We start from the raw sequence: 25,727 nt of genomic DNA, 5'->3' as shown, positions 1-25,727 counted from the left end.
GCTGTCTTACTGTAATTTCTATACTGGTACTCAAATAATGACACTAAAAGGAGTATGATAAAGGAAAATAAATGTTTGGGACTAAATGTGAGCCCCTGAAATGACAAGATATGTTGTAGAGAAACAGGTGGCAACACAATCACTCCAATTACTCTTGAAATACCTTGAAAGGGTCTATGCTTGATGCAAACACAACTGCTTAGACGCCTGTTACCCTCTGGGTTCCTTAGTCATATTCAGAGTACACATTTGAAGAATTAAATGGGGGGCACCATACATCCTCTTTCGCCTGGACATGTCCTCCTTTTTTTGTTCATAAAATTATGTCTGGTGGGATGTCCTTAAAATGTCCTGGTTTTGCCCTACTTGTTCTACAGATCATTGATATTCATAATATAGCACTGCACTGCACTGGGTCACTGTCAGTATTCCAATGAACCTACTTGTCACCATGTTGAGCGTGCATACAGCATGCATCATGACGGGAGAGACCCAGGCCACTCCCTTTCTCAGATCAAAACAGCAACCATGAAAAATACCCCCCTGCCCCCTTTTTTTTAATTTTACAAAAACACCCACTTAAGATAACCCCTATAGTTCTTTTAGTCTAAAAAGATTTTAAGGTATTATTAGTATTTTTGTTCAATAGAAATGTGTTTTTGAGGAAAAGGCTACCTCTCTTTGTCTTTTTATTTGAGCATGTTGCAAAGCATGCTACTTTGCCATCTCAAAGTATCTTTGGATATTTTTACAGTAGGGTGTCCTCTTCTGGGGTTATCAGAATACAGTCACCCAATAATTAAAGAACTTGAGACATAATTTTAACAAAGACTTGTTTGTTTTAGGAGTGTTAAGCCAGTGACTAGGATTAGATTAGATTTAAAAAAAATAAATAAAATAAAATAAAAAAAAAAAAAAGCATCAACTTCAGCTCTAAAACCCTTGAAAAAAACTACAATTCTTTGAGGGTCCGCGTGAGGCAGGCTGCAGAAACTACAAACACACCAAGCCAAAAAACAAAGCATAAACATAATGACAGCACGGTTCAAAAACCAAATAGCTCATATCTCTATCTACCTGTCTTGAAATATGCCAAAGACCTGTCTCTTTACCTGATCCTAACTCCAATTTAGGTTTTCTGGAGTTTGTCATTATTAGTATGGCCCAAGTCAGTTCTAGTTAGTGACAGGCCTCACAGCTCTGTCTCAGAAACAAACCGGTAATGCCACAAACACTATGTCTACATATTGTACAGTCTATGGCAAAATAATATTTACTGTATTGCCTTTGGTTTAGTGGATTGTTAGACTAATTTTCATATAAACCAAGATTCAGGCATTAAATAATTGACACACATCAAAAGCTATTTTGAAAATAACCCCATAACGTGCGGGCCTATGTCCACTATCTGCACAAATACAGGCCGTCAACGCCCACAATTTCAATCTTAGAGTGTTTCACTTACTATAGTAGGGTTGGACAGTTGTCTCACAGATTTCTTGTTTCCATTGGGATTGTTATAAGTAGTAGCAGTTAATTGGAAATGTGTTGTATCATTAGCAGCAGCTCCTGACCTGCAGATTTTAAAACAAAGGTGGTCATCCTCCTCTGTGAGGACTTGCGCAGTTGTTGTTGAAGCTGATATCCAAAGTCCCACCCTTTCTCAATTTAGATTTGTTAGCACTGGAGAAGTGACACTGATGGTTGTAGCAGTGATTTATGAGTTGAACTTGTTTTTAACTGTGAGCACAGAGCTGGGGGAACAACAAGAGGCTTCAGTGGACTTTGGCCCTGAAGCCCTCCAAACTAAGTCAGGCAGAAGAAGCTTCTTAACATGCTTTTGTCTTACCATAACTTTATGTCTTGCAGCTGGTGGTTCGTACTATATGATCTCCAGATCTCTGGGTCCAGAGTTTGGAGGGGCAGTGGGTCTCTGCTTCTACCTGGGGACCACTTTTGCTGGATCCCTGTACATCCTGGGCACCATTGAGATACTGCTGGTATTTTCCTGCTCTGTTACAGGGATATTAATTTCTGTAATGTATCAGAGCCACACTTACTCTCCTCTTTGCGCCTTCTCTGTTCCAGCTGTACATTGTTCCAACTGCACCCGTGGTTAAAGAGGGCGAGGACTCAGCAGGGCCCAACAACATGCGTGTTTATGGCACATGCTGCCTCCTCCTCATGGCACTGGTGGTGTTTGTTGGGGTGAAGTAAGTCTTGAAAAATTCACAAACTAACATATAAATTCAGCAACAGACAGTCATATAAATTCCTCTTCTCCCTGCAGGTATGTGAACAAACTGGCTCTGGTGTTTCTCGCCTGTGTGTTCCTCTCCATCATGGCGACTTACGCTGGGGTCATCAAAACTGCCATTGAACCTCCAGAGTTTACGTAAGCTACGATTGGATAACTCGTTTTTTAAAAACATTTTTGGGAATATTTATGTCCTTATTTACAGGTAATAAGAAAGTTGATAGAGCAGGAAACAGAGGTGAATGATGTACAGAAAAGGGGCCAGGAGGTTGAAACCAAGACCTCCTGCCAAGCCCCTGTAAACCAGGTCAAATCAGTGCCACATTAGGGCGCGGTCACACTGACCATCCAAACAGTGCAGTGCCTAAGCAGGATTGCGCCCCCTGCAGTGCTGTTCCCCAGCTGGAGAGTACGGTCAGAGGTCACACTACCCCAATATGAACCAGACTTTAGCGGGTATCACACACGCGCATGGCCCGCCTACGTCATCGTGAAGCATCTGTTTGCATGAAGCGCGATCTCAACACTTATCAGAGTCAGCACAATGAGACACAGAGAGCACTGCTATAACTTTAGAGACTTTTGGACTAATGGTAAGTCATTTTTCACCGACTACGCCCTCTAACATCCCTGCTTCATTTAGAATGATTGTCGAGAGATGCGCTCGCGGTGATCATACGTCAGGGATCACACGCGCCGCCCGCGTGCTTGTGCTCGTGCATGAAGCAAACCGTGCCGAAGCCCACCTCTCTGCCAAAGCAGAGAATTGAAGCGTGCTCAACGGTTTGCAAGTGTGACAGCGTCCACAACAACTATTTCTTATGGTGTGCCAACATATTTCTGAGCTAAGAGTGTTTTAATATCAGAAGAGAGGAGAGAAAATGAGAGAAGCTAAGAGGTGACTCCGAAACCGGTGCCCGTAAAATCTTACTGTACTGAAGAGAAACCTCAACAGTTGGGGAAGTACACAGGCGTAGTAAGACAAAGACACGTAATTTTAGTATTTGATTCACACAGTCGTACTTTCTTTAGCAGCAAGGGGTGTTACCCCCTGCCAGTCATTGCATATGAAAATACAGTATAATATACTGATTATAATAATCACACATTAAAAAAATTAAACTACATAATTCTGAACAGTCTACATGTTTTGCTCCAGGAAGATTTGGCTCACATGGTGGTTGAAGTACCTTTGAGCATACCTGCCACAGTATGAGCTGCATGTCATCCACTCTATTTTACCCTTTTTTTGTGGTGTCGATTCAGCCTTTTCAGTCAAATGAGGAACTAATTCCTTTTGCAACTTTGACAGCAAATTCAAGAGAATGCATTTCTCATCCCAAAAAAAAAAAAGGCTAACCTCTAAGTGTGTGGTTTGTCACAAGCTAGTCATTGGCATCAGCTGTTCTAATGAATATCTCTGTCCTCTCTCCTCTTTCAGAGTCTGTCTTCTGGGAAACAAAACCCTGAGGAATGATAAGTTTGAAACCTGTGCAAAGACACAAGAGGTGAAAAACATTACTTCGACTACCGATCTGTGGAGCATCTTCTGTGAAACTGAATATCCAAACGCAACCTGTGATCCATTTTTCAACAATAACAACCTTACAGAGATCAAGGCCATACCTGGCCTCTTGAGCGGAGTCATCAAAGGTGATCAGGCTGAGAAAGTTTTCCTTAAACTTATTCCAGTTTGAGATAACTTTTTTTTTTTTTTAAATTGGGAATCCTAATGTTTACCCTGTCTGTTTTCCTGTTAGATAACCTGTGGGGTGAATATGCTCCAGCTGGTGTGCCCATAGAGAAGAAAAACCTGCCTTCTGTAGACGACCCAGAGATGGAAACAAAAATGCCAGCGGACATAAAGGAAAACTTTGTCTTTAATGACATCGCTACTTACTTCACTTTGCTGGTTGGAATATACTTCCCCTCTGTCACAGGTAGAGAATCAAGCTATTAAAACACCAGACATAATTTTTAGGCTCCCCAAATTACACTTGGAGCATTACCGTAAAAGCTTTATCTGCTAAACATGGATGGAAATTATCTGAAAAAAATAAAATAAAATCTTGCACTTCATGGCAGCAACTGCAGCCAAATAATTTGTAGCCCTTTTTCGGTTTGACTAAATTCTTGCTTGTGTTGTACGTAGCTTTGGACAAAAATGTCTGCTAAAAGAAACTGAAGAAACTGTAGAAATGTAAAAGTCATATAATCCACAGTAAAGGGTACATTCCTCAAATACTGTAAACAGGTAACATTTATCTATAAATGTACAACTGTTTTAATTTCTGTCTCTAAAAAGCAAAAACGGGAATAACATTGAGAAAAAAAGAACTAAAAAGCACCTCATCATCAAGTCTTCCCCAAGTCTAAAAAGGCAAACAAGTGTTATAGTATAAATGCAACACGTTACACTATGGTAAACATGGCCTTGATCTAACTGTTTTCAAACATATTGCCATCTTCAATTATTAAATTGTGCCTTTAATTAGATAACATTGTAGTATTTGCATTTTTAATGTAATAGTCATATTTTGCATTTAATAAAATGTTTGCTGTGTCATTCTACTTTCAACCAGGCTTTACTGTGACTTTTTTGTGGCTGTGTGTGTTTCAGGTATAATGGCTGGTTCTAACAGGTCAGGTGATCTCAGAGACCCTCAGAGGTCGATCCCCATTGGAACCATCATGGCCATCCTGACTACCTCATTCATCTGTATCTTTCACACTGATCTCAAGCAAATTACATTTTCACTACATAGTAAACAAAATGTTGAAGGTATTTCCACCTTAACTTTTTGATTAGACATCTCCTGCGTGGTTTTATTTGGAGCCTGTATCGAAGGAGTGGTGCTCAGAGACAAGTAAGAGCACTTTGAATCCACTTAGGTGTCAGTGTGTAAAAATCTGTTATACAGTATCCTTCTGAATAACTGACACCCAACCCCCCTTGTCATCAAACACTGCATGGAGCAATCCTTCCTCACTGTGTCCATTCCTGTGGTTTGTTTCAGGTTTGGTTTGTCGGTAAAGAAAACTCCGGTCATAGGTGTCCTGGCCTGGCCGTCACCGTGGGTGATCGTGATTGGCTCATTTTTCTCCTGCTGTGGGGCGGGACTTCAAAGCCTTACTGGTGCTCCCCTGCTGTTACAGGCTATCGCTCGGGACGGCATCATCCCATTCTTACAGGTGAGTTTTGATGTGTTTGGGGTTTGAATCCTATGTGTGTTTCAAAACTACAACTACCACTACTAAAGGAAAAAGAGGTCAAAGCTGCTCAGAGATTACTGTCCAATGAAAGATGTGATTCTTTCTCTTAATTGAAAGCTTTTAATGTGAAACACCAGCAGAAAATCAAAAACATAAAATTGCTTTTTTAGTGTAAGACCCACTTACAAAACTAATTTGTTTTTAGGTGTGGGATGTTTTAGTCGACTCAGGGTCTTGTGACAACCAAGAATTGTGGAAAACAGATCAAACATGTCCTGTTTGAAAGTATTTACATAAAATTAAAACCCTGTTTTGTATAAAACTTTACCATGATGGGTAAAATGTCCCATTTTAAAAGTTTTTGGGAAGTATTTTGCCACTCCACATCATAGACCAGGAGATCCAAACCAGACATTAGGAACCACTGATGAAGAGCACTGTGACAGACCACCTTTCTTGACACATCTCATTCACAGATCTTCGGTCACGGGAAAGCTAACGGTGAGCCGACCTGGGCTCTGCTGCTCACTGTCGGGATCTGTGAGATAGGAATCCTGATAGCTTCTCTGGATGCTGTGGCTCCCATCCTCTCCATGTGAGACATCCAGCACTATTTAAACGTCTCTCTCTGTAGAAGCTGCTGATAATCTCTGAGGCATTGTTTCCTGAATGCAAGGCTTTGAATCACTTTGTTCCCTCTCTTTCCATACTCAGGTTTTTCCTCATGTGCTATCTGTTTGTGAATCTGGCCTGTGCTGTTCAGACTTTGCTCAGAACCCCCAACTGGAGACCTCGCTTTAAGTTCTATCACTGGTGAGAACAGATTCAACTCTGTGACAGAATACATCCAGTAAACTGCACCAGATTCAAACTTTCTATGGACTGAAGACGGTTATTTTTTTCTTAACCTTTTTATAATATTATGCACTGCTTGTCTTTTCTGTAGGACCCTATCTTTCTTGGGGATGAGTCTGTGTCTCTCTCTCATGTTCATCTCCTCCTGGTACTATGCTCTGGTGGCCATTTTGATAGCCGGATGTATTTACAAGTACATTGAGTACAGAGGGTGAGTCTTCAGGTTAAAGATCAAGCTACGGCTGCTTTAAAGCTCATTAAATGTTCAACCACTCATTGTTCATTTTGTAATTAAAGGTAGGGTCTGCAGGAATTTTTAGTACTTGTTTGCAAACACAAATTTAGGGGACGTTTACACAACAACGGTTTTAGGGTGAAACGCAAAAGTTTTGTTGCGTTTCAGCTAGGGCTGCACGATTATCGCAATCGCAATCGCAATGTCAGCACATGCGATTCAGATTTTTCTCCATGATAACCAAGCAAGTCTGTAGACACAACTTTTTTTATTAAATCACAAGCACAATCGGAATCGCAATATTGTCCACCTAATCGCAAATCGCACCTTTTCCCCAAATCGTGCAGCACTAGTTTCAGCCTCGCGTTTACACGGAAACGCAGTTTCAACCAACCTACAATGCAAACTTTTGAAAACGGCCTCCAGAGTGGGATTTTTCTGAAACGCTCCCGACACCATTGCCGTGTAAACAGTAGCCGGTGTTTTCAGTGGAAACGCTGACGTTACACTCCGCCTCGGGCACGCATACAACAGGACAACAGTACCGTAGTTATGATCCTCGTTAACTACCGTGTTGTGCTTGTGCTGCTCAATCTGCTGTATCTGCTGACTGTCTTTCAACAAAATGTGCATCTGTTGCTCCACTTTTCAACTTAGTATTCCCCAATACACCAGATGATCAGCTCAACTCTACTTGGGCGGAGATCTCCCAAAAGCGTCTCCTGGACAAGACAGTTATAGCACCACCTACTGGCCTGGCATGCTTACTACAGCGTTTTCAGTCCATCAGCGTTTCCGTGTAAACGCAGATTTTTTTCACTGCGTTTTAGCGTTTTCAGATGAAACGTTGTCTTGCAAACGGGGCCTTAAACTGGTCTCCTCCTCCTTGGATCAGTGCCAGCGGTAGCACACACCTGTTGCCTATGACATGAAGACATTCACTAGGTCTGGCAACCACCAGTAGCATCACATGTCAGCACAAGCAAACTCGCGTCGCTCTTTGTCCCCAAGCTTTTCTACAAGTGCCCAAAAGCGAGTGAAAGTTGATCCAAGCTTCATCCTGGTTAATCTGTCTGTTTCGTCTCACTTTGGTTGTTTTTCATCCTCCGTGCTACGTCCACTATTGTAGCCGCTCAGGATAGTTTCTTCCATTTGCTAATCAACATGCAAAGTCACTTGCGCAGTCACGCTTACTCTTCACCCAGAAAAGTCTGGATACAACCAAAACATCAGCATATAGGCAGAGGCGAGGGTTCTAGGCAGATGGAGACACTGACACACATGTACAAAGGCCCAGAAGTGACGATTGAGCAGGGTTATTTCTGCAGACTCTACCTCTAAAGTTAAAAGAAAGTTCATTTCTTCTTTTTTAGTACACATAATATGTGGTTAAAAGAATGATATTTACTGATTTTAAACACCTAGATACATCTTACATGTTGTTGAATTAAGAATATCTGATCGTTAATTTTCTAGCGGCTGTCTCATATTCAGTCAGTAAACTCCTGTGTCTTTAAAACATGGTTGGCTATGTGAAGTGATACCAAAGGTTTCTATCTGACAATAAAAGAGGTTTGGCATATTATCTCCTCCAAGGCTGGCATTGACTTCCTACCCATCAACACTCGGGGGGGGGGGAAAAAGTAAATCTTTGCTGTGTGTAACGTTTTGTTTTCAGAGCTGTGAAGGAATGGGGAGACGGGATCAGAGGTCTGTCCTTGAATGCAGCGCGATATGCTCTCATCAGGCTGGAGGAGGCACCGCTACACACCAAAAACTGGAGGTAAGCCAGAGACATGATACACTTTCCTTTGATTAAGACATTAAGTCAAAGGAAACTGACTGCAAAACCTTAGTTCTTGGGAAAAAAAGTTTGAAAGATTAACACAATGTTTAAACTTTTTTTTTTTTTTTTTAAGACAGGAATTCATGAGAACAGTAATTTTTAAATATGACTTCATGAAATTAGCTGCAAAAATTGTAACATGAAACAACATCACAGTCTGAAATGAAAAGTCTAAGGTAGCCAGGCTCCACTGGCAGTACTGTTGTAGTCCTGTCACCAAACCTTGAGTCCAGCCTGGATTGGTTGTGATTCAATTTTGTGATTCAGCTCATTTTATTTGTCGGCTATGTAATTTCATGTAATGTTGATGAAAAAATTTTTTGTTAAAAACAACTCCTTGAGATAAATTTCCCCTGAAATACTGTGCAAATTCTGCATAACACGGGCACAAGTAGAGAAGGCATTTGAGAAAGGGAAATAATAAGAAGATAACAAATGTAAAACAAACAGTAACAAAAAGCATGCAACATTAACTCAAGGGTAGATTCATCTGATTCCTTCAGACCGTCTACTTTTTTCCCCACAGTCAGTGTTCCACCCCTCCTGAGCATGCAACTGTTTCATGTCTTGTCCCCTCAGGCCTCAGCTGCTGGTGTTGTGTAAGCTGGACTCAGACCTAGCAGTGAAACACCCTCGCCTCCTCTCCTTCAGCACGCAGCTGAAAGCAGGAAAAGGGCTGACCATCGTCTGTTCAGTGCTAGAGGGAACCTACATGACCCGAGGGAAGGATGCCAAGACTGGAGAGCAGGTTTGTCAACATGTCCAGCCGTCTGCTCTTTCGTTCCCCAGAGGGCTGCAAAGCAAGTAGATGCTAATCGGTCATACATAGCTTGAGATAGAAATGAGACAATTGTATTTTTATTTTCACCTCTCACAAACATTTAAGTGTCTTTTCACCCTCTCCCTGCTCTGCTTATCTCCTGCAGAACCTAAAAGCAGCCATGGTGGCAGAGAAGATGAAGGGTTTCTCTCACGTGGTAGTGTCATCCAACCTCCGAGATGGTTTCTCTCTGCTCATCCAGTCTGCTGGACTTGGAGGAATGAAACACAATGCTGTCCTGATGGCCTGGCCTGCAGGCTGGAAACACGCTAGAGACTCCTTAGCAAGGAGGAACTTTATAGGTAGGCGTGTCTTTACATTTGCAAACACAACAACTAGACAGCACCACAGCATTAATCACCAGATTCAGCACACATGTAATGCTGTTATGATAACTTCTTCCAAAAATTTAGTTAATCCATTTTTAAAGAGGTGTAATAAGCATTTTCTCTGATCTGTAAATAGATGGTTGTTTTTTCTCTGGAGACTTTTCTCAGGATTTCATCTGATAACATTATCAAAGAGAGTTTTGTTCTCTGCACATGAAAAGAGGACAGAAAGAAAGTCAGGATGACAGCAGAGGGAGACACAGAACTGGAAACACTTTACAATGATTGTTTGACTTTGCTTAGCTCACCAGATGAACACATTATTCTCAGAACAGATTTTATTTTTTTGACAAACTGAGTGTTGGGTCAACCTTCAATGTTGTAAATGTGCTGAGTTTAAATACATTTAACTTGTTCTTCCTCTGTCTCTTCACAGAGACAGTGAGAGAGACGACAGCAGCTCATCAGGCCCTGCTGGTTGCCAAGAACATTGACCATTTCCCAGGAAACCAGGAGCGTCTGAAGGAAGGAAACATAGACGTGTGGTGGATTGTACATGATGGTGGACTGCTCATGCTGCTGCCATTTCTCCTGAGTCAACACAAGGTTTTTGTACATTGTCTTTCAGTAAAATACTCACTTATTTTTTGGAAAAATGTAATCATCAGTTTTACATGAGGAAACTTACGCCCTGTTTCCACCAAGCGGTTCAGTTTGGTTCGTCTCAGCACTGCACACATTTTATGGCATTTCCACTGACTAATCTGAGGACAAATTCCCAAATAACTGAGATGAGCTGTCCCATTTTTTGGGACCCTTCCAAAGTGGTGCCAGACTAGAGCCCCGTTTCCACCAAGCAGTCCGGTTGATGTTATTTGGAGCTCATTCTAAAATGAACAAATGATGAAAACAGACGATTGTTACCAAGGACCAAATTTCATGAAGAATTCTGTATATACATATTTATATATGTATATCGTTTAAAAAAAACTTAATTATTAGATTTTAACTTATTGTAATTAAGACCAGAATGATTTTTTAAACTTACAAGAAAATTAAACTTTATTTTGAAATAACCTGATTAAAACTTCCTCACAGCGCTGTGACAGTTTTTCTACTTTCTAACTTCCTCCTCAGCCGTGTTTAAATTGCTTCTGAAATTATTAAAACAAAAAGCCATTTAGTTCTAAACTCTTAACCTTTGGCATGATTTGCACTTAGAAAACCCTTTTTCAGTTCCAGATAGCAACTTGCCTTAGAGCAATAAAACAACCAGTGCAGCAAGTTTTACATAGTTTTGCCCATCACTTTGAACAAGTTTTTCACCTTGTGGAATATGGTGATGGGTTATGATTCCATATAAAACACTATATATATATATATATATATATATATATATATATATATATATATATATATATATATATATATATATATATATATATATATATATATATATATATATATATTACACTGCATTACCCTGGTATTTAGTGCCCTCTGCTGGGCAGGATTGATGAGTGTGCTCCATGTTGTGTTGATTTTAGAGCTAAATGATTTTGGAAAATAATGTAATCGCGATTTTCTGGGACCAATGTTGCAATTGTGAGTTAGCATGCGATTTTTAGGGGGGATGTGTGTGTCTTCTACATTGTTTACTAAACACAAGCAATAAAATGTTTTATCATATGACCAACACAACAAAGGATACTATCAATATATACACAAGTCTTTCCTGGTGGCCAGTCCTACATTTTATGATGAAATGAGATGAACTGATATGAATAACATATCTTTATCTATTACAAACACAGTAGAAAAGTGACCAATTGATTTAACTTCAAGCCTTGTAGATGTGTAATAAAATTATTATTAATTTCCTTAAATTAAATCAGAGAAAGGAACAAAGCACTGCAGAACAAGAGGCCTGGTATGTACAATAATCAGAAAAATTGATAGGAATCTTCTCTTCTGTGAATCTCACACTAAATTAAGTGCAGAAATGTAAAAGACCAAATCTCTGACTCAACCACTGAAATATGTCAACATGTGGAGTGCACTGCTTTACTAAATGAAAAAGAAACACTATGTGAACATAAATAAAAATATCAAATGTATAAAAATCTTACTAATCTCTTATCAGTAAAAAAAAAACACAAAGTAAAGTGCAGAACTGTTAATAAAGACAAAATTACGGCTCAGCCACTGAAATATGTAAATGTGTGGATTGTACTTTTTTAATGCACTTTAAAACTTTTCTTTTTTCTAAATTGCAGCCTTTGCGATTTGAAAATTGCCTTTTATTATATTGCAATGTCAGTTTAAATTTGATTTATTGTTCAGCCCTAGTTAATTTGCCATAATTTCTGATCAAATACTCTAAATTGCATTCTTTCTGAACCAATATGTATTGTGGTGAAAAGGCTATCAGCTTTTAATCCAACACTGCTCTGACCCTCTAGACCTAGAAAAGTTAGAAAAATGTTCACTTTTCTTTCTGCCAGGTGCTCCGTACTGTAAAAACTGTTTATCAAGCTGCTGATGCTGACACAGTCTTGTTCTTCTACAGGTGTGGAGGAAATGTAAAATGAGAATCTTCACAGTGGCCCAGATGGACGATAATTCAATCCAGATGAAGAAAGACCTCCAGAAGTTTCTCTACCATCTACGCCTGGATGCAGAGGTGGAAGTGGTGGAGATGGTGAGGCACTTCACAAGTCAGCCATCCATAAATTAGTTTCTCCTGTTGGTAGTGGAGATTATGACACCACACAGACACCACACAGACTGCAGCAGATTTTAAAGTTTGTTGTGTGTTTTCCTCTAGCATGACAGTGACATCTCTGCCTTCACGTACGAGAAAACGCTGATCATGGAGCAGAGGTCAAAGATGTTAAAACAGATGCAGCTGTCCCGCACAGAGAGAGAAAGAGAGGTAATGTTACACCCACATCACACTATTTACACTGTAAATACAACAGTGTAAAAATTAACAGGTAAGGTGCAGATATTTATGTCATGACACGCATAACAAGGACAGTACATGTGGGTCATTATTTAATATAAACTGTGTGCTTCAATGGGCACAATTTGATTTTGTTGTCATAATAACAAGATTTATCATGGAATAGTTGAATTAGTTGAATAAAAACAATGAAACAAACTCTTGTACTACAAACATGCAGCAGTGTTAAAACAGCTATGACACACTTGTAAAAAAAAGATTTTAAAACATTTTAAAACATAGAATAAATCTCAAAAAGTGGAAACACATCCCATCTTTAAAGTCATCCAACCAGAGAAAACAAAAGAAGAGTCATTCCCCTTTTCAACCTGTGACCTTGACCTTTGAACTTTTCCTCCTCCGTCCTCGCTTTGTAACTGGACCACGGGTTCAGATTCAGAGCATCACAGATGAGTCGCGTCACTCCATAAAGAGGAAGAAGTCGCCTCCTCCTTCCCTCAACACCCCATGCATACCAGAGGAAGAGGTAGCCATGGCAATCAAACAGCTGTTTGAAGCCAACACTGATGTCATTTGGTCCCCCCACTTCTCATGCCATAATTCATGCATCTTCATCCATTCATAACTTCTGCATGGTCTCAGACAGCACTGTACACAGCACCCTTTATTCACTGCTGCCTGGGCTGAGACACAGGGGCCAAAAGCTGCCACTGCAGGAAGACAAATCATCACTGAGGTGCTGGTGGAGGGTCACTGACAATAACATCAACTCAGATTTTGCACTCTCAAATACAGCAGTGTTATATGACATGTAAAATATGTCTGCTTCTGTGGTAATATATTATCATAGACTTTTCTTAAACAGAGTGGGAAAGAAACTGTTGCAAACCATGCCCCAGCAGGGCAGCTTGGACACATATTAAACCAACATCTAGGGATGCCTTGAAACTGGCTGTTTGAAACTTAAGTTGAACTTCAGATCCGTCAGTGCTTAAAAACATCAAGGGTGCGACCTTTTTTTGAGAGACAAATTAAATAAGAATTTAAATATGATGATTTATATCTTGATTTACATGTTTGAGATCCAGTGTATAAAGTGCGGGATCCAATTAGGAGATCCTCATAATCATGATCTCATCATTTCAGCATGTCTTGTATAGATCTTGTGCTGCTAGAATGGACTGTTTCAACCAGTTTACAGACAGTTTCAGGATTTGCCCATCATGTGAATATGCAGAGGTTTGAAAATCAGCACTTTAAATATGGACATCCAGCATTGTTACTTTATGTTTAAAATATAAGCTCTAAAAATCTTCTCAGGACTTACTGAAAAGTTGAGGTCATGACAAACTGAGGATACAGTCACACTGGCCATCCATACCATGCTATACTCAAGCACGATTAGCCCCACGGCGCCATTCTCCTGCTGGTCAGTCTAGCCTGTGGTCACACTACCCCAATAAGAACAAGACTTCAGACATCCTCACACATCACACATCTGTACGTACGGCCTCAAACACCAAGGTCTGTCCACATTTCTGTCCCCCGACAGGGCCTCCAGGAGGCTGGCCAATCAGAGGGAAGGCCATTCGTGGGGCAGGGAGCCTTAAAGAGACAGCAAAGAGTAGAATAAGGGTTTTCTAAAAGAGACCTGTTGAACCTGTAAATCATATAAAGCTACTTTGGGGCCCAAAAAATGCTCATTATATCTCCTCGTTACAGATAGTTCATAATCATACATTTGTCATATAAGGGTAAATTCCTAAAGCAATTTAATTAGATATATAAAGTTATTGTCAAAGAAAGACGAGCTGCAGTCATTTTTAGAAAAACAGAATATGTATTTTCCATTTGACTGGCATGTTAAAAAGTGTGTATGTTAGCGTGTGTGTGTTAATGTGCAGACTAGTTTAGATCTCTCTTTTTTGTCCCCCAACAGCTCTCTTTTATACATCACGTTTTTACTAGGCTCACATAAACAACCTTGAGTGTTCACTCTTTCACTGACAGAGGCAACTTGTGCATCTGCATTTTCTTTCCACGCCAAGTTCATCATCAACATCACCCCTTGACTGTCATCAATACTTTCTTCTAACATCACCATGTCCTTCAGAAGTTGTGTATTTACAATGATGTCTATGTTTGTGATTTTTCTCTGTGGTCAGAATGGTCTCATAAATCAAACTGAAATACAGAGAAGTACTCAAGAGAAGTGTGTAATGTTTTATCCCATGATCTGTTCTTGTTTAGGCCCAGCTGATCCATGACAGAAACACAGCATCTCATTCTGCCAGCGAAAAAGCTGCAGGTGCTCCACCTGACAGAGTTCACATGACCTGGACGAAAGACAAACTCATGAACGAGAAGAACAGACACAGAGAGAGTATGGGAGTGAAAGACATGTTCAATATGAAACCGTAAGTTGATCGCAAAGACACACTTCTTCATTTTATTTACAGGGTATAACAATCCAAACATGACGCTTCATTTTAAACACAAGGCATGACAGTGTGCCAGCTATGTGAAGCGGAATTGGTTATTTTCCTCTGATATTTGTGTGATTTCACTTTTTTGTTATTAAAGTCAATACGTATCAGATTTAATATTTATTACTTGTTCTGCTGTTAAATTTATTCATTAAACACAGAACAGGAATCAGATTTATGGTTGCAGTCATCAAGACGCTAAGAGCAGCTAAAAGCATCAGACTTATAGCATTACACATCATATCCTTCAGTAAATTAAAAAAATAAAACTGACAATAATTGTGAGACTTGCACATTTGTAAAACCAACTGTTCAAATTGTTTAACCTTAAAGAGCACTATCCAGTTTAGGAAAAGGAAGAACTGACCAAAGATTGTCAAAATCATCAAACCAGCTGATAAGCTCAGGCAGGGATCGCTTTCCGAATCATTCTGTTAATATTGGATGCGTTGTTTTTCTTCCTCATTCCAGCGAGTGGGAGAATCTGTAAGTTACTTTCACTTTTTGTTATGTTTGCATTGCATGAACGCTCCCTGTGTTGCATGCTTCTGTTAGATGACAAGCACAGTCTGCATGAGAGTGTTCAAGCTGCATGTGTCTCTGCTGCATTTTCCCCAAAGATAATCAGATGCACCGATCACATCCTCTGTGCTTCCTGTACATTGCTGATTCACATCTCTGATTGTGTTAAAAACAAAACAAAAAAAAACAATGAAGATAACCAGTGTTCTGTGGTGTAACGTAGAAACCAGACCAACGTGCGTAGGATGCACACAGCGGTGAAGCTGAATGAAGTGGTGGTCAAGAAATCCCAGAATTCACAGCTCGTCCTGCTCAACATGCCGGGACCACCCAGGAACAAGAAAGGCCATGAGAATTGTATCCTTTCAGCTCATGAGCAGTTTTTGTTTATGAGTTAGTCTCTAAATGCAGAGTCCATCATTTGAGGTAACAAGTTTATTTGCTTTGTTGACAAAAGTTAAAGGAAACTCAGAACTACTCAGAGTGCACACGGATGCATCATCTCAAATACCACCACAATACTGCATAGCAAAATAATGATATATTTAGTGGAAACTTTCTTAAAAGTAATGTTTCAAAGAATAAAAACAGCAAATACAGGCAGATAAAACAGGTTAAACCTGAAAAAGCCAGTGTGATGTGTCAATGTGACCTTAACCAGGATGTTTTTATCAGACATGGAGTTTCTTGAAGTCCTGATGGATGGTCTAGATTGTGTCCTGTTGGTCCGTGGAGGAGGTCGGGAGGTCATTACCATCTACTCCTAGCACCGACTGGGTTCTTTTTATCCTGTGGACTGGAAGAGAACATTGTCAGATTGCAGGACCTCGGAGAAAGAGGAGGACTTAGCTTGACAGAAAACAAGCAAAGCAAATCCCTTTTTCACCCTCAGGGGAGGAAAAGTAGCAGTGACACTGACGTTTCAGGGGATCATGTTTTCCTCAGGACAGAGGTCTACCTGCAGCTTAGCCTGAGTCTGGTTTGTGTTGTTGGGGAACAGGGTCTCCTCCAGGGACATCTTTCCTCAGATACATCCAAACACTGTAGCGCTAAATCAGAGATGCTTTTTCTTTCACACTGTTTTCTGGACTTGTTATCACAGGTCTACACACTGTAATTTCCTTACTGGAGAAAAGGAGCACATTAAAAACCCATTATAAGCTCACAGTGCCATCATATACACCATATGATGCCATATATTAACTGACTCTAAAGTCCTGAGACGGACTGAGTACAATTTTAATTGTTTTGATAATAACTTCACCAGTCAAAGTCCTGCTGATAAGTGTCAGGACATACAGACCAAAGTTGTAAAGTCTCAGACCTTTTATTGTTTTTATTTTAAACGCATCCAGTTGTTTTTAGTGTGATCACAAAGGAAGAGTAAGTGAAAATGTAAATTGAACTAAAATGTTTTTTAGCATTTCAGTAAGTTTTAGTTGCGTCTCAGATGTGTTTAGTTGGATTTTTGTGTTTTTGAGTAAATAGTTTAGTGTATATATGTATGTATGAGCTCATTTCTTAACCTGCCTGTGTGCATGTCCGAAGAAAACTGAGGCTGAGCAACATCAAACCTTGTATAGTAGTATTTTATTTTGATATTTTTAGTTCAGCATACACACTTATTAATTCACTGTGTTGTGTCTTAGTTTTATAAAGGAGAATAAACAGATTCACAAAGAAGACTGACACCCTGAGTCTTGAGTGGAAAGTTGTTTCTCACTTTTGATTTCTGCAGAAGTGATGATGATGATGGTGATGGTGATGAGGGTGATTTAAGATAGATATGTTTGGTAAGTTTCAGATGCTTTTGTGTACACTTGTATCTGACCAATGATATCTTTGACCCCATGAAAAAAAAATCCTCATACTCATTCATGGCTTTCACCTCCCTGACCATTAAACCAGCTGGAAACTCCCCAGTGGTTGGTTAAAGTTTGCTGCTGTTCAAGGATATTTCACAAAGAAAACATAAAGCCACAGATGTGAACTGACGTTAGCATTTGCTTCAGAATTGAAATTAAACACCTACACCGCAATGTTGCCGACAAACTTGATATCAGAAGTCTCGCCCTAGCTTAAAGGTCCCATATTATGCAAAAATCACTTTATTAAGTATTTTTGTGAAATTTGTGGGTCTTTGGCTTTCCTCCCAGCCCACAAAATGTGATATTTAATGACAAAACCTGTATTTAGTAGTGCTTGTGAATGTAAAATCCTGACCTAAAACGAGCTGTTTGGATTTTTGGGGATTTGCCGACGTCAGCGATTCCCTTTTTTGATCAATCAGGAGCAAGTCTGACCTGATTGGTCCACCGGAGCAGATACCCCCGAACCCCCCCCCCCCCCCCCCCCCCCCCACTCCCCTCCAGCAGCGGGGAGGAGAATGCTAAAGTTGAAGAGCCATCACTGCTTTGTTTTTGGCTGTTAACAGCCACATAGTTCCATGCACAAGCTTCCCATCTTGGAAGAAGACAAAACTATGTGGCTAGAGTCAAGGAAATGTGCCAGCTACACTCAGTAAAACTGTGCATGTTTGTGCTACTCACTTCATGGCTGACTGCTTTTCCAACTATGGACAGTACAACAGACGGCTAGGGAATAGACTGGTCCTGAATCCAGGCGCACTACCAACCATCCGCCAACAAACCTCAGACCCTGGAAATGTGAGTATTTTAAATGCTGTGTGCTGTGGAGCAGATGTAAGAGCTTTTCCTCAGTGTCCCCTCTGTCTCTGTGTTAGCTTCAGGATGCTGACTGTAGCTGCTGTTAGCCTGTTGTTTTAGCCTGTGATATTACAGTGAAGGAGCTCCGCTGTTTTCTAAACATTGTGCACTCAGAGCTCGTGGCGTTGCTCTCAGTGAAGTGGAAGAGCAGGGCGGTATCAGCGGTGGCTCATTTACATATGAAGGCCACGCCCACTAAATCAGAGCGTTCTGAACAGAGGGGCTATGAGAGCCTGGAAACAATGCTGCTGTGCTTGATTTATTGGCTTTTTGGACCAAAACATGTTACTACCATTTCATAAAGACATCAATGATCCAATTTGAAGTGCAGAAAAGGAGCAGAATATGCAACCTTTAATTTTGATTGGTGAGTGGTGGGGGACTAACATTGGTGAGTGTGGCAGTGATCCAGAAGTTGAACTATTTTCATCAGAGAGTGCTGTGCGCAAAATATGTATTGGAAAAAAAAAAAAAAAAAAACTGGTGCCAGACTTTAGATGTTGAGTAAAAGTTTACAGCCAGTGAAAAAAAATACCTTGGACACTGGCCCTTTATATGTATTTTGAAGAGCTCTGTTGGCTCCAAACCATGGTAATAAAAGCTGGTTTAGAATATATATTACTTTAACGACAGAGGAGACTTTGTTGGAAAAAAAAAAATATGTATGTGATTACACTGAACATTTCACATCTATTATACCATACATTAAAAAACGTCTTGCAAAGGTCTTAAAACCCAATGTTGCTGTTAACTGGAGGTTATCTCTTTAAAAATACAAGGTTTAAGGAGTTATTTTCCTCATTAGAGAGGGATTGGGTTTGCTTATGATTAGGATGGAAAAATGAAACACAAATTCTTTCAAAATGTCCTGTCCACTTGCATTCGCACATCTACACATGACGACACTCCCAAAGTTTAAACTTAATCTCTGCATCTCCAGCAAATAATAGATACTTAAGTACTTAACCTACTTCCAGCTTTGTTTCTGAAAACATTATTTTCCTTGTAGAAGAAGTTTGCATATCATGTCTGTTTGTGTTACAGCAAAAGAGACTATTTTTCGTTACTGAATCCCACCCCACATGAGGAGCTTCCTAACAAGTTGAAGTGTTTGATTAATCTTAAATGGAAACTCCCATAGCATGACATGCAACACGCAGACAGTCACAGACACAGGGCAGTTAGGAAACTAAGCAGGAAGTGAGAACCGAGGGGAAATGAGGCTGTGATTTCTCTGATTGCCCTCCTTTCATCTCGTCCCTTTTGTGTAACATTTACCCAACTTGTCCACTGTAATGCATCAGAAGCATGCTCAGATCTTTGTAATACGTCTAATAACACTTCTTGTTGAAACTCATTGATTCCTGATGTAAAAATCATCCAGGCGGTGAGAGATTCTTGTCAGATGGATTAGTTTTCTGTCTGACCCACATGAGTGCTGAGCTGTCGTCACCTCTTACATAAGGCCCCCACGTTCTGTTTCCAAAAATCAAATTAATCCTTAAATCATTATTGTCTCTTGATTTGCAAAAGAACAAAGGGAATCTTGGAGCAGCGATGGGAAGCTTTCAGTGGAACTTGGCCTTGGATAAATGGCTTCCTGTTTGTCTCCCACAGTTGTTAGCTGGGTCAGCACGCACAGAACAACAACAAAAATCCTAGTCCGTCACTCTGATCGCTGTCTGAACTACAACTCTGCTGCACTCTGTACCGTCTGTGATCCCTCTGTCAGAGTACAGCCTGTTTTATGATGTCTGAAACTCACTTTATTGTTTCCCCAGTGGGAGTGTTTTCCTTGTGCATGGATGGACTTGAATAAAAGCAACTTTTTTTGTAACTTTAATTGTAACTTTATAAAATTGCAAATCACACAGCTGGTGGACAACAAGAAAACAAAATGAGGGTTCACTGAGAATGCCTTTCTGCAAATGTGGGAGGTTTTACCATACAAAGTTTTATGATGACATTTTTTATCATCTTACTGCAAAACAAAATATGATGCAGAGAAAGGCAGCTTCCAGAAATAGTCCTGCATGAGATATTGCCCATGAATTAAGCAAACAATAAAGTGTGGACTCTATCAGTGACTCCTGAACTGTAGGACCCTGAGGAGAATACAGGAGTTGTGACAAGAGCATGCAGCATGGTATAAAAAAACAACACACACAGCTTTGCAAGCTGAGGGTGAAGTCTGCAGAGTAAACATATGCCCAAGGATAAAACCAAACCAGACATCACAACCAATAAAACAAAGACCAAAAGTCATTTCTCCACTTACAGGGAGCTACTCACACACTTGAAAATGTGTAAGTGGTATGTTGTGGTGTTACTTTTTATAGCCCAAAGTTGTGAGCAGATTTCTCAGTCTATGTCAGACACAAAATACAACTCTGTGTTATTTTTAGGCAATGTTTCAATGTTCACAAACCAATGAAACTAGGGCCCGCATGCACACCTATCTTTTCTAAAGGGCACCATTTCCTGTCACTATGTTTATCGCTGTTTGTGTGGCAGGCATGTGCAATTTGTATTTGTTCCTCTGACACATAATGTTCAGTACCTGCCTTGCTTTCATGATGTAATTATTTAACTGGCCAATTATTTGCAGTCGCACATGCGGCTAACGCTACTGCCAAATGGACCATTCCATAATGGTACATCAAGACCAACATTCTTGTTCTTATTCTTGCGTAATGACTGGATGTGCATATGGGCCCTGCTCATTAGTCTCATCTCCCACGTGTCAATCATCATAGAGTGGATCAGGCACCATTCCTACCCTTGCTATTTTCATTGAGGGAAAACTTTTGAAAGATCAACCGTAACATGAAAGATGCAATATTACTTCAATCTTTACATATCAATTTTGTTGGTGTTAATTTTTAATATAGTTAGCTGTGTCTACATTATTTTACATGGAAAAAATAAACACTTCTACTGGCACTTGATGGCAGCACCAGCAGCCAAATAACTTGAAGCACTTTGTTACACTCCTCAGGTTTTTCCTTCTGTCCAAATTCTTGCTTTTTTTGTATGTCCCAGGGAATCTCAGGGATTAAATCCTTGTTATTCAGACATGACAGCTGTCTTGTAATTTAATCATTGTTGGTCTCAGGCATAACAGGTCTTTAGCCATGCTATTGGTGCACTGATACAGGAGCTAATTTTGACATCATGATGCTGTCGTGCTTTTAGTGCATTGGAAAATAGTAAAACTGACTCAGTTTGATATTTCAGTTTAGGAACAGGTCGTGTATGAGATTATTCAACAGATAAATGATTAAAAAATATTTCTAAAATGTATCCCCTGGGACCCTGATGTTCAGGGTTGTTGCTCTTATATCACTCTATTAACTGTCTGTCAGTGTAAGCTTAGGGCACTGTCGGATAAAATGTGAAATCTGACAATCACAATTATACTGTGATTCATCTTCTTGGTAACAAGACTACACTTTCAAATTGTCATTGTTTTAAACTCAGTATTTCAAAGACAATTCTTCTTGCACCACTATTCTAAAACTCTTGGCACTACTGAAGAAAGCCTCTTACAATCCGCTTGCAAGCTAACATGTTGAGCTAATTGTGAGCACAATAGCTGACTTTAGCAATGAGCTCTGGGCATGACTGAACAGTGCAGCCCAGTAGAGGTCCATGTATTGCTGTTGGCTTGTTTTTTTAACATTATTTTTGGTATACTTGTATTTTAAATCCCTGAACTTATTAAGGTTTTATTCCATCCATCCCCCCGAGCACTCTCCTGACAAACAGCCTACTATCAGTGGAGTTAATCTCCACCATCATCTTCCCACAGCTTTGACTGACCTTTCCACAGCGTCTGAAGCCGGGGTCAAACAGCATCTTCTTCTTTTTTTGGGGAGAAAGCGTTTATCTGAGAGTGAGATCTGAGGGCAGAGCTGGGGAGGGAAAACATGAGTGGCTTAAGGACGGGAATGTGGTCTGAGAAGACCAAGAGGGACAGAGGATGAAGGGGGAAGAGGAGGAAAGGGAGGGTATCTTTTCTTTCTCTCAGAGCCATTATCATTCCAGCATCTGATAATAATGGGGTGTTAACATCACAACATGGTTAATTTCATTGAGGCACCCTCTGAACCAGTCCACTTCTGTGGCTCTGACTCCAAGAAGAATAATGAGACTTGAACTGGATCTTATTGTTGTATTCTGAAAATGATGTTAACCTTGTATAAAGCCTGAGGCCACAGCATCTCAAAGTGCTGCCTGAGTTACTCTTAATTTTTAACATAACTTCTTTCTTTTTCTTTGGATATCTACTTATAGTTAACTGACTCATTGAGACATATAGTTATATGAATTAAATTTAATCGGGTTTATGGTGACAGTCATGAGTCTTTTCTGAAAACCCTTTAAATGTCAACAATCATTAAATATTAGACTTTAACTGTTTCTATGTCTTTTAAACTAAATTGTACATTTTACTTAACTGGCTTACTAACTTTCATTAGTTTCAAAGCAGAGTTTCTAAAACTGTTTATTTTTTGCTAAGAAGCACATTTCTCCAAATTGTTTGATGAAAGTTTGCTCTATCAGCAGGGGCTCTTATGAGTTGTTCTGCACAACCTTCCTTTCTGACACTTTACCCTGTTTGAGTTTTAATTTGGAGGGATTTTCTTATCTGCACTGATGGCTTAGGGTAGGGGACGTAAATCCTCTTTAGGCTTTTTTTGATCCCAGGTACATGAAAACATTTAACTTGCTCCCAAATAAAGAAATGGTTAACAAAGAATAAATACCTGACAGACCTGATATCTCACGGCGTTACGGGGCACTGTATCATTCCTGGTTCTTCAGGCACACAGTGAGGTGATTGTTTGTGGTTTTCTGTCCTGTCTGTATACAGGTTGTAGGGGTTGAACAATAGTCCTAATGAAAAGCAAAGCAGGGGTGGTTTCAGGGACTGGTCCGGGGTGGCATGGCCCCTGAATACTGTTTTTTACTAAATGTGCCACACTTGCTGATTCAGATCAATGGGGGATTGGCCTTTCAGTTTATTTCCACAGCAAAGGGCTGCCAGTCACCAGCACCATGATTTCTGTTGTGCTGTTTACATGACATTGTGTCACCCAAATATGCGAAAAATGCAGCAAAAAAATAAATAAATAAAAAAAATAAAAATCTGCGTTTACACAGAAACTGTAGTTGGCAATAAAACTGTTCCTGTCCAGAAGTGTCTTTTGGTAGCCCTTCACCAAAATAGAGGTGGGCTGATCATCTGACATTGAATGTGTCTTCTCTGTTGGCAGAAGTGGTGCATGAAAAGCAGTCAGCAGATTTGGCAGCACGAGCTCCACATGGTAGTCCGCCATTGTTACTGGTGTTGTCCGGTTTGCACATGGCAATCTAATTCTGGAGGCTATCTTCAAAAGTTTCCGTCTTGGATCGGCTAAGGACGCAGTCACACTGGCCAACCGTGCCGTGCCTAAGCACGCTTCAGCCCTAAAGCGCGTTTTGGAAGGCCAGTGTGACCGCAACTGTGCCGTGCTCAAGCACGATTCCCTTCCATGCTTTGGCACGCTTCAGAGAGGTGGGCTTCGACACGGTTTACTTCATGCACGAGCACAAGCACGCGGACAGCGCGTGCGATCCTTGACGTATGATTGCCGCGAGCGCATCTCTCGACAATCATTTTGAACAAAGCAGGGGCGTTAGAGGGCTGTGTCGGGTGAAAACGACTTAATATAAAATATAAATCGTTTTGAGATCGCGCTCCATGTTAACAGATGCTTCACGATGACGTAGTCGGGCCGTGTGCGTGTCTGGTACCCGCTAAAGTATGGCTCATGTTGAGGTAGTGTGACCGCTGGCCGTACTCTCCAGCTGGGGAACGGTGCTGCGGGCGGGGCAATCGTGCTTAGGCACGGCACGGTTTGGATGGCCAGTGTGACCGCGTCCTAAAAGGCTGTTGTTGTGTAAGAAGGGCCAACTCAACAAAACCGTTGCATTTTATTCCAAAAATGTTGTGTAAATGGCCCCAGGGAACACGGACTGAAAAGTTTAGGAACCCCTGCGCTCACTGATGTTAAGAATGCACACACACACACACACACACACATAAAGAAAAAAAACCTAATGCCCACGCATTGGTCATCCCCTCAGTTGGGCCATCTCATACTGTCTGGACATGCGCCTGAGTCATTTCAGTAAGGTTACAACAGCAGTTTAATTCAAAGGGGCTGTGAGGAGTTTGAAAGTGATCCTAAATAACACAGAAATCTGTGTTTTTCTCAGCTGAAAACGATTTCTGTGATTAATTTTGTAGTGAAAAAATGAAGAGTGGGGTTATTTAGCTCTGCACTTGACCTGCCAGTCATGGTAGGTGACTGGCAGGACATAGCTAACCAGGATTTACTAACGTTACACATTACAGACTTTTCTTAGAGCACCAGACTGCCACCTGCACTAAATATAAACGGCTACTAAACTACTTAAAAACTGACAGTGTTCACTTGTTGTCACATTAGTCTACAGATATGTCGGAGCACCAAGCTAAAGATGTCGCTCACATATAGCTAGCTGCTACGTTTGCTTGTTGTTGCGTTTCAAACCGTAGGGATACATAACTTTAGCCTATTGATAAGTCCCTTACCTCAGCATGTTGAATCCAGTAAAAAAAAAGTTGTCTTGAAAAAAGAAAATTTGTTTCCATCTAATCCCCATTATTTTTTAAAACAAACACACGCCTCACTAAAGTGATTTACGAAAGTGTGCGGGTACTCCACGCCACAAGGTGGCGAGGGAGAGCAGTTATAACAGATCCATATCATCTTTAGCAATGCTGTTTAGCATGTATCAGCGATTCATTTACTATCACATCTTTCTGGAAGTCTCTCTTACTGTGACAGCCCATTTAACAGATTTCTCAGTCAGACCATTGTGTAGAAACAAGCATGGGACTTGTGCCATCATTAGTGAAGTATCAGGCCTCAACACTAGGTGAGGAGAGGGGTCGACTGAGTAAGTCTGGGGGGAGTTTTTTCCTCATCCTCAAGAGTCAAATTACCCAACTTCGTGTGTCTGAGAGTCACTCAGCTCTGAACTGAGAGAGGCTTTGTACTGCCAGAGAGGGAGCGAGAGAAGGGGAGAGACAGACAGCGCGCAGTGTGACTTCAGGTCTGCACACGGAGGCACAGGGACCCCGGAGTCTGCCGGAATTTCATCACACACATGCGCTTGGAGTTCACTGCCAAACCTGGATTTTTATGTCTTTACGCGCTAAAATGTTTCAAGGGTAAGTCATTCAATGTTACATTTTCTCCAGATAATAAAGTAGAGTGGGTTTTAATGGACGTCAACATACCCTAAGGTCGCTTATACCTCAGAGATCATCGACCTGTGATGCAGAAACTTTTATCTTTTTTTTTGCGCTGCTTACTTTTGAGTACTGAGCGCCTCATAAAAAAAAAAACTTGTAGCAAACTGCATTTTTATAATTCTCCG

General features: G+C 40.5%; 1 protein-coding gene and 1 long non-coding RNA gene across 5 annotated transcripts in view; one reads left to right on the top strand and one right to left on the bottom strand.

Annotated features, from left to right (window-relative positions):
* LOC141804141 (solute carrier family 12 member 7-like) overlaps positions 1-17,213 on the top strand; it is a 35,743-nt gene extending 18,530 nt beyond the window's left edge. Inside the window, exons 6-27 of one of the 4 annotated variants that reach the window (XM_074688438.1) lie at positions 1,870-2,000; positions 2,089-2,213; positions 2,291-2,395; positions 3,699-3,910; positions 4,018-4,197; positions 4,878-4,976; positions 5,067-5,124; positions 5,275-5,449; positions 5,947-6,065; positions 6,185-6,283; positions 6,417-6,536; positions 8,239-8,343; positions 8,986-9,154; positions 9,333-9,528; positions 9,992-10,161; positions 12,125-12,256; positions 12,383-12,490; positions 12,954-13,046; positions 14,771-14,937; positions 15,478-15,492; positions 15,752-15,885; positions 16,204-17,213. In XM_074688438.1, the coding sequence (XP_074544539.1) occupies positions 1,870-2,000; positions 2,089-2,213; positions 2,291-2,395; positions 3,699-3,910; positions 4,018-4,197; positions 4,878-4,976; positions 5,067-5,124; positions 5,275-5,449; positions 5,947-6,065; positions 6,185-6,283; positions 6,417-6,536; positions 8,239-8,343; positions 8,986-9,154; positions 9,333-9,528; positions 9,992-10,161; positions 12,125-12,256; positions 12,383-12,490; positions 12,954-13,046; positions 14,771-14,937; positions 15,478-15,492; positions 15,752-15,885; positions 16,204-16,295 (2,804 nt within the window). In that variant the 3' untranslated portion in view covers positions 16,296-17,213. The remainder of the gene's footprint in view (positions 1-1,869; positions 2,001-2,088; positions 2,214-2,290; positions 2,396-3,698; positions 3,911-4,017; positions 4,198-4,877; positions 4,977-5,066; positions 5,125-5,274; positions 5,450-5,946; positions 6,066-6,184; positions 6,284-6,416; positions 6,537-8,238; positions 8,344-8,985; positions 9,155-9,332; positions 9,529-9,991; positions 10,162-12,124; positions 12,257-12,382; positions 12,491-12,953; positions 13,047-14,770; positions 14,938-15,477; positions 15,493-15,751; positions 15,886-16,203) is intronic. The other 3 variants (XM_074688440.1, XM_074688439.1, XM_074688442.1) reach the window with 3 other exon arrangements.
* LOC141804142 (uncharacterized) lies at positions 15,984-25,003 on the bottom strand. Its single transcript, XR_012599631.1, has 3 exons — positions 24,877-25,003; positions 22,077-22,168; positions 15,984-16,324 (listed from the first exon to the last, which is right to left on the bottom strand). It is a non-coding gene; the product is annotated as an uncharacterized LOC141804142 (long non-coding RNA).
* Between the last annotated feature and the right edge of the window lie 724 nt (positions 25,004-25,727).

Source organism: Halichoeres trimaculatus, unplaced genomic scaffold (genome assembly GCF_033239565.1).
Source record: "Halichoeres trimaculatus isolate MK-OKI-2021-1 unplaced genomic scaffold, fHalTri1.1 fHalTri1_scaffold_15, whole genome shotgun sequence".
Classification (NCBI taxonomy): domain Eukaryota; kingdom Metazoa; phylum Chordata; class Actinopteri; order Labriformes; family Labridae; genus Halichoeres; species Halichoeres trimaculatus.
This window is presented reverse-complemented; position numbering and strand designations above follow the sequence as displayed.